The sequence below is a fragment of the Podarcis muralis genome, chromosome 5 (assembly GCF_964188315.1).
Source record: "Podarcis muralis chromosome 5, rPodMur119.hap1.1, whole genome shotgun sequence".
NCBI classification, from domain to species: domain Eukaryota; kingdom Metazoa; phylum Chordata; class Lepidosauria; order Squamata; family Lacertidae; genus Podarcis; species Podarcis muralis.
Genome location: NC_135659.1, coordinates 99,190,645 through 99,203,302, shown reverse-complemented (window position 1 = coordinate 99,203,302; position 12,658 = coordinate 99,190,645). Strand labels below are relative to the sequence as shown.

General features: G+C 45.3%; 1 protein-coding gene across 4 annotated transcripts in view; it reads left to right on the top strand.

Moving 5' to 3' along the window:
* Positions 1 to 12,658, top strand: part of NOL4L (nucleolar protein 4 like) — a 136,223-nt gene that overhangs the window by 52,126 nt on the left and 71,439 nt on the right. For 2 of the 4 annotated variants that reach the window (XM_028735618.2, XM_028735616.2), the window contains 2 exons: positions 7,423 to 7,534; positions 11,816 to 11,925. In XM_028735618.2, coding sequence (XP_028591451.2) covers positions 7,423 to 7,534; positions 11,816 to 11,925 — 222 coding nt within the window. Of the gene's footprint in view, positions 1 to 7,422; positions 7,544 to 11,815; positions 11,926 to 12,658 lie in introns of all 4 variants that reach the window. The other 2 variants (XM_028735617.2, XM_028735615.2) reach the window with 1 other exon arrangement.

Sequence of the window (12,658 nt, the reverse complement as noted above, 5' to 3'; positions counted from 1 at the left end):
GAAGACCACCTAGAGTCATGCTCTCCAGTCTGGAAGCCCCTTCCCTTAATTCCAGCAAGCATTCTGCACATGCTCAAAGGCAGCAAGCAGTTCTGCACCTGTTCTAGGACTCAGCCCTGGAACTGAAAATTGTTTTGGGCCCAAGTCATTTTTAGATCTGTCTGTCCCCATACCTGAGCAGGTATTTCAGGACAGCAGCATTCTAGCCACAAACAGCTCTGAGTCCACGCTAAGGAACTAACTTCCTAAATGAGACCACAACACGAAAGTGGCAGAGTTTGTAGTACTGCTTCAGAACCACCAGGGGTAACTTCCCACCTGCTTTCCTGATATGGCCATGTTGTGGACAGGTAGCAGCGGAGGAAGAGTTATTAATATGGCAGCTAGAGGAGCTAGCAGTTATCAGTTGCTTGTTTACCAGTTCACTGAGTTTACCAAGACTGAGTTGGGACACATTAAAGAAAGACCATCGTTGTCATTCCCTGCTTCAGGTGGTTGAGATTCCTGTGGAAACCCTGTGGGATTTCATCAGGCCAGGTGCATGAGGTGCATGAAGTGGTGGACTTGAACCTGAGGGTTCTGGTTTCAGATCGCACCCCCCCTCCAGACATGAGGCTCAGTGTGAATGAATTTGGACTGCACTTTCTCTCAGCCAAACCTACATCACAGGGTTGTCGGGAGGCTAAGAATAGGGTGTATCCTTATCTACTAACCCAGGCTGCTTGGAAGAAGGGGGTATATAAACATGTTGAAGTAATTAATAGCAGATTCAGTAGTTTGAGCTGCATGCCAAGGGTGTAAGGGTCAATTCATACACCAACTCTACTTGCTCTCTTTTCCTAGCTGACTCCCAGCAAGAAAAGTGTGCTAATGAGCTGGAAACTGGAGAGTTTCAGCCAAAGCAACTATTGTGGTCTGTTGTCGTTATTATTTTTTGTATTTTTTTCTGATAATGGAAGCTGCTCCAGGTTACCGCCCAAGTAAGCCAAATCCCAGCTGCTACCACATTGCTCTCAAGAACAGGTTGCTCCTGCAAGGGGGAAAAGAGAAGATGCAAGTGGCAGAAAGCAGCGTGTGAATTTGCTCAGATCTCCACATTTGGGATCAGAAGAGTTCGGGGTTGTTTATTTTCTCCTCCTCCAGATCAGGATGGTTTCCCCAACGGCTCATGAAACTCACTGCTGCTTTTGCCACACTTTGAACTAAAAAATGGAAGGAGCAAGATGAGGCACAGCTGGGATGCAGTTTTCAGCTCATTTTCCGATTAGCCAAGCAGCCTCCTCTGAATTGCATCCCTTCTTTGGGCAGCTCCTGAAAGGGGAATTGCTGACAAATGACTCGTGGGGTCCTTGAGAGTAGAAGGTGAGGCAGGGTGGCCACTCAGCCAAAAGGGGCTCCAGGAGGCCTTGGCAAGTGCTTAGGGAACAACCCTCTTGGCATCTCCAAAGCAGTGTGGGACCAGGTCGCGCCCCCCCCCTGCTCTTTGCCCTGCTGCTTCCTAGCCTGCCAGCAAAAATTGGGTTGTGCTGCCACTTAGTGGAGATAGGTATCTTTATTTTTTTTTTTAAAGAAAAAACCAGGGGTGCCTTGTTTCTTTGAAAAAAATCACTCTTTTAAAATCACTGGGTTTTTTTTGTTGTTTTTCTTCTCTCTCTTCTAGAAAGGTTCAGGACTCTTTTCCTTCTCTGTTTTGATTTTTAAGAGTGAGCTCATGTGATATGTGTCCTAAAGTTCTTCTCATTATTTTTTTTAAAATACATACAGTGGTACCTCGGGTTACATACACTTCAGGTTACATACGCTTCAGGTTACAGACTCCGCTAACCCAGAAATAGTACCTCGGGTTAAGAACTTTGCTTCAGGATGAGAACAGAAATTGTGCTCCAGCGGCGTGGCAGCAGCAGGAGGCCCCATTAGCTAAAGTGGTGCTTCAGGTTAAGAACAGTTTCAGGTTAAGAACGGACCTCCGGAACGAATTAAGTACTTAACCCGAGGTACCACTGTACACATATATGTTTTTCTCAGCGCACAAACTGAAACGGGTTAATTGGAACAGGAAACACAGGGTGTTTTCTCCAGCGTTGCTAAGAATGTTTAGTCTCTAGTATGACTTTCTCCCTACTCCTCCTCTCCATCCCACCTTTTCTTTTTAACTTAGCAATATGGTTAATGCCACAGCTATTTATTTATTTGAATAACATCCCTTCCTATAATGTAGCTATTTAATCTGAAAGATCTGGCAGAGGCCCTTCATATTTTTTTGGATCCTGGGAAGAGACACAAACTTCATGATACACATTATCATGTGCTCTTGCCCATTTTTGCCACAGAGAAACAGGCCATTATTTGAGCGCTCCTGCCAGAGGCATGGTTCTCCTACTATGAAAAATGAGGCCCGTTGTGTGTGTTTTTGTAAGGCTGCAGTTCAGATCATATAAATCTGCTTTACAGTGAGACAAAGAGTGAGACCAATGGTGTGTTTAGGCCAGTGTTCTCTCTTTTGCCTGACAGCAGCTCTTCAGGTTTTCCTTTATACCTGAGAACCTTTTAGCTGAAGGTGCCAGAACGTGTAGCCCCTTCCTAAAGTAAAATCTGTCTTCCCTATTACCTGGCTTGAAAATAGGAAGCATACTTGAATATGATTTTTGAAGCTGCCTTAACATGTGAAGCATACTTATTTATTTACATTGTTTGTATGCTGTACAATTAGCAATGTCTCCTGGGCGGCAAACAGTAAAAGTAAAAAAACAAACAAACATAACAACAATCAGCAAGCCGAGTAAATATATTTAGAACCAGGGTGTCAGAGTACGGCAATGTTCGGGCCAACTTTACATTTTACATCATTATTTGTGTTGATATTTTAAAATTGCAAGCCACCTTGGGTGCCTTGTCAGAAAGGTGCAATAAATAAATTATGTCAACATGCCTAATGCACGATGTTGTTGTGCAGAAACAGGGAATACTGGCATAGGGCAGGATTCGCTTAACCAGCCCTGTCAGTGGAAATGGAAGCTCAGCGACTTGCGCAACAGGGCTCCTTTTCCATGTGCCCCTTGAGATTGGCTTGGGGGGCGGCAGTCATGAGAACCCACAGAACAGTTTACAGGGGGAAGAGAGGAGGTGCCGTTCCGCCTGGCAGGCTGCCATGCTTGCGCAGATGAAACGACTGGAAGAGCGTGATGTTGAATTCCACTCCTGGACTTAAGCCTCTTTTAAGCAACAATGGATGGAAATTGATTGGCAGTAAGGTTAGGACTGGCACACCACAGATGTGTAATTGATTACCTTCAAAGGTGGAAGTGGCCTCTGTCTGAGGTGGCTTTTAAGACAAATTGGTGGAGTGGCAAGGGTGGTAAATGACCGTTAGTTGTGAGGGCTAAATGTCCATGTTCAGAGGCAGTGTATACCTGACTATCAGATGCTGAGGGCAGGCAAGAAGGGGGTGACTATTTCTGTTTTGCTCTGCCCTTATGTTTCACGGGGCATCCGGTGGGCCACTCCACTCCTGGAGCTAGTCCTGGACTAAACGGATCCTTGGCCTGATCTCTTACGCTTTTGTTTGTGAAACCAGACAAAGAGACACTTCTTCCAAGGCTTTGTTCTTGACATTGCTGATCTCTTTTCCAGAACGTGATCTCAGACGGTTCATGCGGTTCTGTGTTTTCAAATGTGCTAAAACCTTGGTTTGCTGCTGAGACACGAAATGCCCCACGCTTCTGTCATGGGACTCGCTGGCATTCGCAGCAGCACAATGAGGCCACTTTGGCAGGGAATCAGGAGGGGGAAACTGAAAAGGCTTTTCTAACCCCACAGTGAGTGTGCCTGGGAAGGGCCAGAGCTCAGTCTTGTAGAGCACATGCCTTGAGCATCCAGGGTCTCAAGTTCAGACTCCGTAGGTTGAAAAGAGCTCAGGTAGTGGGATTGGGAAATGCCACCTTGTTTGATGCACTGGAGAACTGCTCCCAGTGAGTCAGAGGAGACAATACTGGGCTCCACAGAGGCAGTATAAAGCAGCTTCCTCCATGCCCCCGGTTCAGTTCAGTCATGACTTTGCTTAATGGCCCTGGGTGCAAGTTGCTGCCCCTTTGGTCACTCTTCTCTACCTGTAAAAAAAGGGTAGATGGAAGCATCAGGAATCTTATATGATTCCTGTGAGTATTGGAAGAGTTGTGAATTACTTACTGATGATAAATATATTCTATAACAATAGCAACAGAAGCAGAAGATGTCTGTTTTCCGGGCTTTGTGCTGGCACTGGAGGTTAGACTAAGCCTGGCACTCTTGCCACAACCATAGTTAATCAGTTTTGGAAATATTACAATGGACCAAATGCAGAAAGAACAGGAATGACACAGAACAGCCTCTGGCCAATCGAGCAGCTTCCGCGAAGCTACTTTTTTTTGCAGTCAAGACTTTGAGTATGCTCATGATCAAAAACTGCTCTCCAGTCTTTCATGAAAAGCTATGGTAAGAGTATCACAAAGTGCTTGGGTGTAGGTCCTTTGAATGACTATGGTGCTGCCATTTTTAAAATCAGCATGTTCGAACTGTTGCTGATGTGATGCTTGTTCTTCTATAGTTCTTCAGACATTTAACTGCACAAAACCTAGCATAGATTTGGGCCCTGGAAATGTCAGTCTTATCTATCTATCATCTGTCATCTATCTATCTATCTATCTATCTATCTATCTATCATTCATCTATCTATCATCTATCTAAGTTTATTTACATCTTGATTTTTTTAAAAGCCCTCTAAATGGTTTACAAAAATACAAAATAAAGCGTTAACATTCTTCAGATGCCATCACAGAAATAATGGAAGCCAGCTAGATTTTTCAGAATTTCATATTCTAAATATCACGTTGGCAGAGGGGCAGTTGAAAATATGTCAATTTTATTTTGAGCATGGACTTCTTTGCTTCTTTCTCACAAAATTAGGATTTCCTTATTGAGGTTTGTTTGTGGTGGCTTTGTGTTTTTTTGGGGTAGAGTGCAAACAACCCTGCCTGTTGTTAATATTTGTTAAAGTGTTATCAGTTCCCTGCAGAAACCGTGCTGTCATTGTTAGCCATAACCTTGGTAGGGAGAATAATGGATTGTTCTTGGAAGGGTGAGTAGGTTGAAATGATGAGAGAAATAAATAAATTTGAACTGGTTCCCCTGTTCTGAGACTTTCTAAGCAGTTGCAGATATTGGGCCTGAAGAAGTGCTGGGTATTTGGGAAGTGGCAACTGGAGACCTGCACCCTGAAGGGGATCTTACAAAAGTATTGTTTGCAAAAGTGGCTAAAGAAGAGAGAGCCATTGGGTCTGGGTACAACCTCTTGCTGTCACAGCTGCTATGATTTCCACACTTGCCATTTACAGGCAGTGTTGTACCTGGTGTTGCTTGAGAATTCTAAGAACCTCCCAAAAAAAGGACAGGTTTGAAACCAGTTGGTTAAAGTAAGCGCCGTTTTGCATCTTGATTCAAAATGATAACCAACTGTAACCAGACATAGATGAAAACCTGGTCCTTCATCTCAGGAATCATCATGCGAAATTTGATCATGATAGCTTAAGAGGTGGTCAAATGTGCAGTGAACAACTTTCCAAAATATAAGCACAGATTATATTTTGCATTTCTACAGAAACTCGACTCAAGGCAGCTAATGACAGAATTACAAATAGAACAGTATATTATTCAGACAGTAACAATGAAAATGTAAACAGAGTTTGTCTAAAAGCATGCTGGAAATTTGTGGGCAGTGACACCGCCCCGTCCTGCCAGAGGCTGTTCCAAAGTCTGGGGGCTGCAGCTGAGAAGGTCCTCTCACCACACCCCAGAGGGGAAGTAGCCATGGAAGAGGGCCTTGGGACTGGAATGGGATTCTCAGGCAGGATCATACTGGGGGAGGCGGTTCTGCAGATACCTTGATCTAAGGCCATTCGGCGCTTTAAAGGCTGAAGCCAGCATCTTGCATTTATATCACACCAGCAGTGTGCATGGTGCTGTACAGCTGGGCACTGAAGCGAAGGAGCTTTCTGTTTTCTCCATCAGTGAAGGCCAGGCTCTGGAATATGGCTGGGTTTTGCTGGAGGGACCAGAGAAACCCACAGTTGCAGTGGGGGACACCCGTAGCAGCAGTGGGGCTGCCCATGGCAAAGGAGACAGCGGTGAGTGTGTGCCTGTTGACAGTGCCATGGCTTGCTCATGGAGGCAGGGACATGGCAGGGATAAGTGGTGTCCTCTCCAAGTCCAGATCTACTGCCTAAGGCGACTGTCTCACCTCATCTCATGGGCCTGGGAGGGACCAGGAATGAAATAATATTAGTTCTGGAAGGACACTCGGCATCATCAAGCCTATCTGCTGCACCTACCTAAAATGTCTTTGTTAGGTAAAGCTGGGAATGTTCATTTTCCTCCCCAGTGACAGAGCTCCCTGGGAACAGCCTTAGGAAATAGATCAGTGAGTGCTTCTTCTCTTTAGCCTGGAGAAGAGAGGATTGAGGGGGTGACGTGATAGCTGTCTTCAAATATTTGAAGGGCTGTCATGCAGAAGAAGGAGCAGACTTGTTCTCTGTTGCTCTCGGGGGGCAGGAGTAGAACTAACAGAAAGCAGGGAAGCAGAATTTGGTAAACTTTAAGGGGAACTGTCTAACCAGGGATGGGGAACCCTTTTCAGATCAAGGGCCACTTTCCCTTCCAGGTAACCTTCTGGAGGCCACCTCCCAGAGGGGGTGGGACCAAATGCAAAGGGGTGTAATTTTTACCTTTGTACAGTTGGCTAGTTTCTACATGTTTTACTTCTCCCTGTAAGTCGCTCTGAGACATATAGTGAAAAGCAGAATATACATTTCTTAAATACCGTATTTTTCGCTCTAGAGGACGCACCTTGTTTTAGAGGGGGAGAACAAGAAAAAAAATCTCCCCCTCTCTGCTCACCGCCCCTTCAGCGAAGCGGCAGGAGAAACGGAGCCCCTTCCATTTCTCCTCCCGCTGCGCTGAAGGGGCGCCGCACAGCTCTCCCTCTCTGCTGAAGCCGGGAGAGTCTTGCTCTCCTGGCTTCAGCAAAAGGAACCCGAAGCCTTTGGAGCGCAGCACGAGGTCCCGCTGCGCTCCGAAGACTCCAGGCTTCAGCAAAAGCAACACGTAGCCTCCGGAGCGCGGAGGGAGCGCTCCTTCTGCGCTTTGGAGGCTTCGCATTGCTATCGCTGAAGCCAAGGAGCCTGTATTCGCTCCATAGGACGCACACACATTTCCCCTTAATTTTTGGAGGGGGAAAAGTGCGTCCTATAGAGCGAAAAATACAGTAAATAACAAATAAATTGACATTTTCTGTACATTGAACCTGCACTAAAACAGCAAAGCAAAATATGCTCCTGTGGGGCTGACTTATCCAGGATATGGACCGATGTCATCTTCTTGTTTCTCCTCCAGATTGCTGAAACTTACGCCTTCCTTCCAAGAGAAGCTGTGACCAGGTTCCTGATGAGCTGCACTGAGTGCCAGAAAAGGATGCATTTCAATTCCAATGGGGTGGAGCCCAAAGGTAGGACTGGTAAGGTTCCCTCCTTGAAACCCTGTAGAGCTGCTGCCAGTCGGTATTGCTGGAAGCCACCCAGAGTGGCTGGTGCAACCCAGCCAGCTGGGTGCCGTATAAAGAAAAAAAATTATCATTATTATTATTGACAGTACTGGGTTAGATGAACCACTGGTTCATCAATAGTCTGACTTGATCCAAAGCAGCTACAGGCTGCATACCAGTGATTTCCAAACTTCTTAGTCGATGGACCACTTGAAAATCGCTGATGGTCTTGGTGGATCACTTCATGATTTGTTTGCCTCTTGAAGCAGTAGTAATGCACTGTTCTAGATTATGTGTTATTTTTTATTGTATTCTTATTGCTTCTTTTCTTTCTTACATTGTGTTTTATTGTATTACGATTTGCGTTCCATAGAATTCAAATTGTTCTACAATAAAATGCAATATAAGAAAGAAAAGAAGCAATAAAAATACAATTAAAAAATCAGTATGAGTATTTAATGCCACGGACCACCTAAATGAAGCTTGCAGACCACTGGAAGTGCATGGGCCACAGCCTGGGAATCCCTGCCCTATGCATTGGGGTATCCCATTTGTTGGTTTCACTTTTCCAATCCTTTAGTGTGGAATACATCTCCTAAGACCTTTTCTGCATTCCTTTGGCTTCATGAAGCTGGCTGAATATTTTTTACAGAGCAATCCTTAAGATGGGAAGCTGGTATAGCTTACACCAGTGTAAGTGACCCCTATTCTACATTCTGTTGAGGAGCCACTGGGAGGGGCTACTGTCATCTAATCTGGAAGAGGTGGGGCTTGAGTTTTGAGGATCAGGCACTTGGTCACATGACTGGAGCAGGTGACTCTCCTTGCCTTCCCCCCACAATACCCCAAACTCAGGAACTTACGCAGGTGTAAGTTTCTTTGGCTGTGCCCCTGCTTGAACCAGGGTGTGGGACTGAGCTTTGGCTCAGATTGAAAAGCCCAAGATCCACCAGATCCAATCTCGTTCATCCCCGGTGGGTCTTGGGTTTAGATTGCACTGTGAGCCTCATTCTCCTCTTAGCTTAGCAATGATCTTGCAGTCCTGTATGGTATTAGGCACAGAATTCAGCTAGCAGAGAACTTCGGCTCTCAGGGTAGGGGGAAAGGAGCAGGATCTGAGCCGTGGTGCCTGTGAACAGGTGCTTGGAATTGTGTGGGCTGAAACCTCAGAAGCCAGGGCCATGGGGGGGGGGAGAGGTGGGGGGGAGGGGCACCTTGCAGAACTCCCGGTGGCCTCTCCCCGAGGCTAGCTAAACCTGAATGGAAAATATGAAAATAGTAAAAGCTGCAGAATAAAAGCGTGCAGAAACTCAGTTTGCATCATTTGTACACCAGTTGCAATATCCTGTTTGGGCGTCCTAGGCACAGAACTTAAAAACTTTTTTAGCACATACAAAGGCCTACCCATAAAAAATGTGTAGCATGAGGGTCGATCAGAACTACTTTTGTGGAGGCTGCTATCGGAAATATTGGTGATCCCTGCTCCCTAGCCAGGCACAATTAAAATTATAATCTAGAGGCAAGTTTGAACATTTGATTCTCCCTCCCATAAAACATAATAATCAGGAGGTCAGTTGAAAACACACCTGACTGCATTATTTATTTTCATTTCCATTTTCAAGAGTTAGAAAGCTCAGGTTCAACGTTAGCATGGGTTCACACAGTCATCTTGGGCATGTTACAACTTTTCAACCTCAGTTTCCTACCTGTGAAATGGGAGTAGTTATTTTTGTTTGTTTGTTATATTTTAAACTCATCCTTGGTTCCATAGGATGGTTTTCGGCACCACATAAAATGTGTCATAGGTAAAGGTAAAGGGACCCTTGACCATTAGGTCCAGTCATGTCCGACTCTGGGGTTGTGGCGCTCATCTCGCTTTATTGGCTGAGGGAGCGGCGTCCAGCTTCCGGATCATGTGGCCAGCATGACTAAGCCGCTTCTGGCGAACCAGAGCAGCGCATGGAAACACCGTTTACCTTCCCACTGGAGCAGTACCTATTTATCTACTTGCACTTTGACGTGCTTTCGAACTGCTAGGTTGGCAGGAGCAGGGACCAATCAACGGGAGCTCACCCTGTTGCGGGGATTTGAACCTCCGACCTTCTAATCGGCAAGTCCTAGGCTCTGTGGTTTAACCCATAGCGCCACCCACGTCCCTTAAAATGTGTCATAAGTACATGTAAACCAATAAGTAAAAGGATAAAACCAATCAGCCGCTGCTCCTTAACTATGCATATGCTCCCCAAAGTGCCTGCCTAAAGTTGTGTGCCTTCAGCTGTTGGCAAATGTAATCGATAAAGGGGACAGCCATTTTGCCACAGGGAGAGAGTTCCATATTGGGGTCCTCCGCGGATCACCATGTAATGAAACATAGTAATTGCTGGAACAATGGAAAGGGCCTTCTGCGCAGATCATAAGGCTCAGACTGTCAGATATGGAGGAGATACTATTCCAAGTATTTGGGACCTAGGGTGTTTATGAATGCCAGAGTCAATTTATTTAATTGGGTCCAGTGGCAATTAAATAGCCAGCATACTGATGATACCATGCCTCAGATCCCTAGGTGAAATGCTTCCAGCAGCATCTTCAGGAGGGAATCCTGTGGCACTCTGTGCCTTAAAACCCAAGGGGCTTAGCAAAAGTTGCCTACTGCTTAGGGACCTGAGTGGAGTGGAAGGAATCCTCATAATACCATGCCTCTGACTCCTAGCCTACAGAGCTGATCCAGAAGGATCCTGTGGACATTGATCTCTAAAGCCACCAGGAGAGCCATAAAAACTACATGGCACAGGGGTGCTGCAAAACAAAAGCAAATAAAGCTTGTAAAGGCTTTTGGAAACTGAAAGTGCTATAGAAAGTGTTCATGGCTAATAATATTGAAGTCTTAGATATCAGGATTTTCTGAGGCCTTGGTCAGTAGCCAATTTTCCTTAAGAGCCATTGTGAAAGCAAAAGTGGCCTTGACAACAAGCTCTCTTAGTTTTTCCTCTGCATCTTTTTCATTCCCAAGTTGACTCTTATTTGAAGGGCTGACTCAGATGTTAAGATTTTGAAGGCTGCAAATTCTGAAGAAGAATGCTGAATGCTCACCTGCCAACAGCAGTCTGGCATTTGCCAGGTTCATGAAAACAATTTGCAGTTGATTTTGAAACGTGCCCCTTGTTAATCTGCTAAATACAATGGCCTTCTGCTTTGTGATATATTTTTTCCAGTGTGCTCCTTGGCTCTGAGCAAGCATTGCATCCTTGCTCTGCTTCCTCCCCGCTTTGCACTGAGAATTTGGCTGCAGAGGTTACGGCCAGATGGGGGCTACATGGATTGTATCCTGCACAGTATGAATGAAGGTCCTTGTCAATAGCGCCTGTTCCACAATATCCATAAGGGTAACCATGTTAGCCTGTTGCAGCAAAAACAACGAAGCGCCTAGGTGCCAGAAGACTCTTTTGTTGTTCCTTCACAATAGGTGCCCTTAAAAATAATCTACACAAGCCAAACTTTTTTCTTTTTTCTTTAATCCTTCATATGCAAGCCTTTTGCTGCTTTGCCAGGAGGGGCAGGGAAAACAAATGGCCCTTTTGTTCCAAAGCTTCATTCTCTCTGTGCAGGGAGAGGGTGGTGATGGAGGCAGCCTCGTCACCTATGAAGGAGAGATGGATTAGATTATACTTGATCAACTTTCACAAAGGACATGGGCCAACTCTGGTTACATGAATCTATTGGGGAAAAACCCCATGGAATTGCAGGTAGACGCAAAACTTAACCCTCTCTGTTGGGAATAGGTAACCTTTGGCCCTCCAGGTGTTGCTGAACTACAACTCCCATCAGACCCAGCAAGCATGGCCTGAAGAGCATCAGGCATAAAGTACAAGGGAGGAGGATCAGACTCCTGTTGTCTATAATAAGCCTGGCCAATCCAGAAGCTTCATACTCCCTACCAGTCAGAGACGCTGGTATTGCACAGCTGAGCCCACTTCTGCTCCTAAAGTCCACTCTTGATTCCTGAGCATATACTCTCTACAGTTACTCATTAGGCTTGGAAGCATTCAGCTCCCCTTGTGCACCTTTCATTGCAACAAATAGACCTAATCACCCCACTCCCCTTCTTTTTATATAGGAGCAGGAAATGCGTGCATTGGTGCACTCACTGGGTCTTGTTTGGGCCTTAGTTTGGGGGAAAGGTGGACAGATGTTGTTTGGCCTTCTAACTTCCAAATGACACCCCTCCTCCTTTCTGTTTATTTACAGAAAATGAACCTCCTTCCTCTCTGGTCTCTGGCATCATTGACTACAACATGCCCCTCACCTCCACCTACCTGAAGCAGATGAAGCTGCGTGTCATGAATTCCCAGGAGCAGGTGAGCTTCTTTCTTCATAATTTATCCAATCAGTCTTAATCTGGCAGGCGTACAGCGCAAAGCGTACAGTGGTTTTTAAATGCTGCCTTTGTCAGGACCAAACTCTGTTTCACAAAGCAGTGCATCGTCTTTTTGAATGACACAAAACTCTCTTTCAGGCTGGATATAGTGAATAAATAAAACCAGAGATGAGGCTGGTGAGGGGTCTCTGGGTGAAGGCATTTTGTTTTAAGCCTAGCCTTAAATTGGTAAATGGAGGACACTCTTGCCAGCTAAACAGGTTAGAACTGTGCTTTGTGCAAAAGATCTTGGGCTTCACCAAGAAGAGAAGCAGACGAAGGTTGTTGGTTTTTTCCTTTGGCAACATGAAAGTGAACAAGAATCTGAATCTCTTTCTAGTGGAATTCATGCATGTAAGGCTGAGCACAGAAATAAGGAAAGACGTATGGTGGTCCAACAAAGCTGGAAAATAATTTTAGAAAATGTATTAGGTTAGCAGAATGAAGCTGAATTAGTTGGCAGTTGGAGGGTTGAATGTTGTTCTTCTGTGGACCAATACTGCAACCCACCTGCCTGGAAGAAAGCTTTTTTGAGCACAATAGCCTCCGAGTTGTCATTTATAGGATCGTTTAGTCCCATCTCTCTGTGGAGTAGAAAGTCTGGATAACATACGTGTCTTGACTATTTTGTCTATTTTCTCAGCTCTGCTGTAGCTGCTGTGTTTAAACCTAGT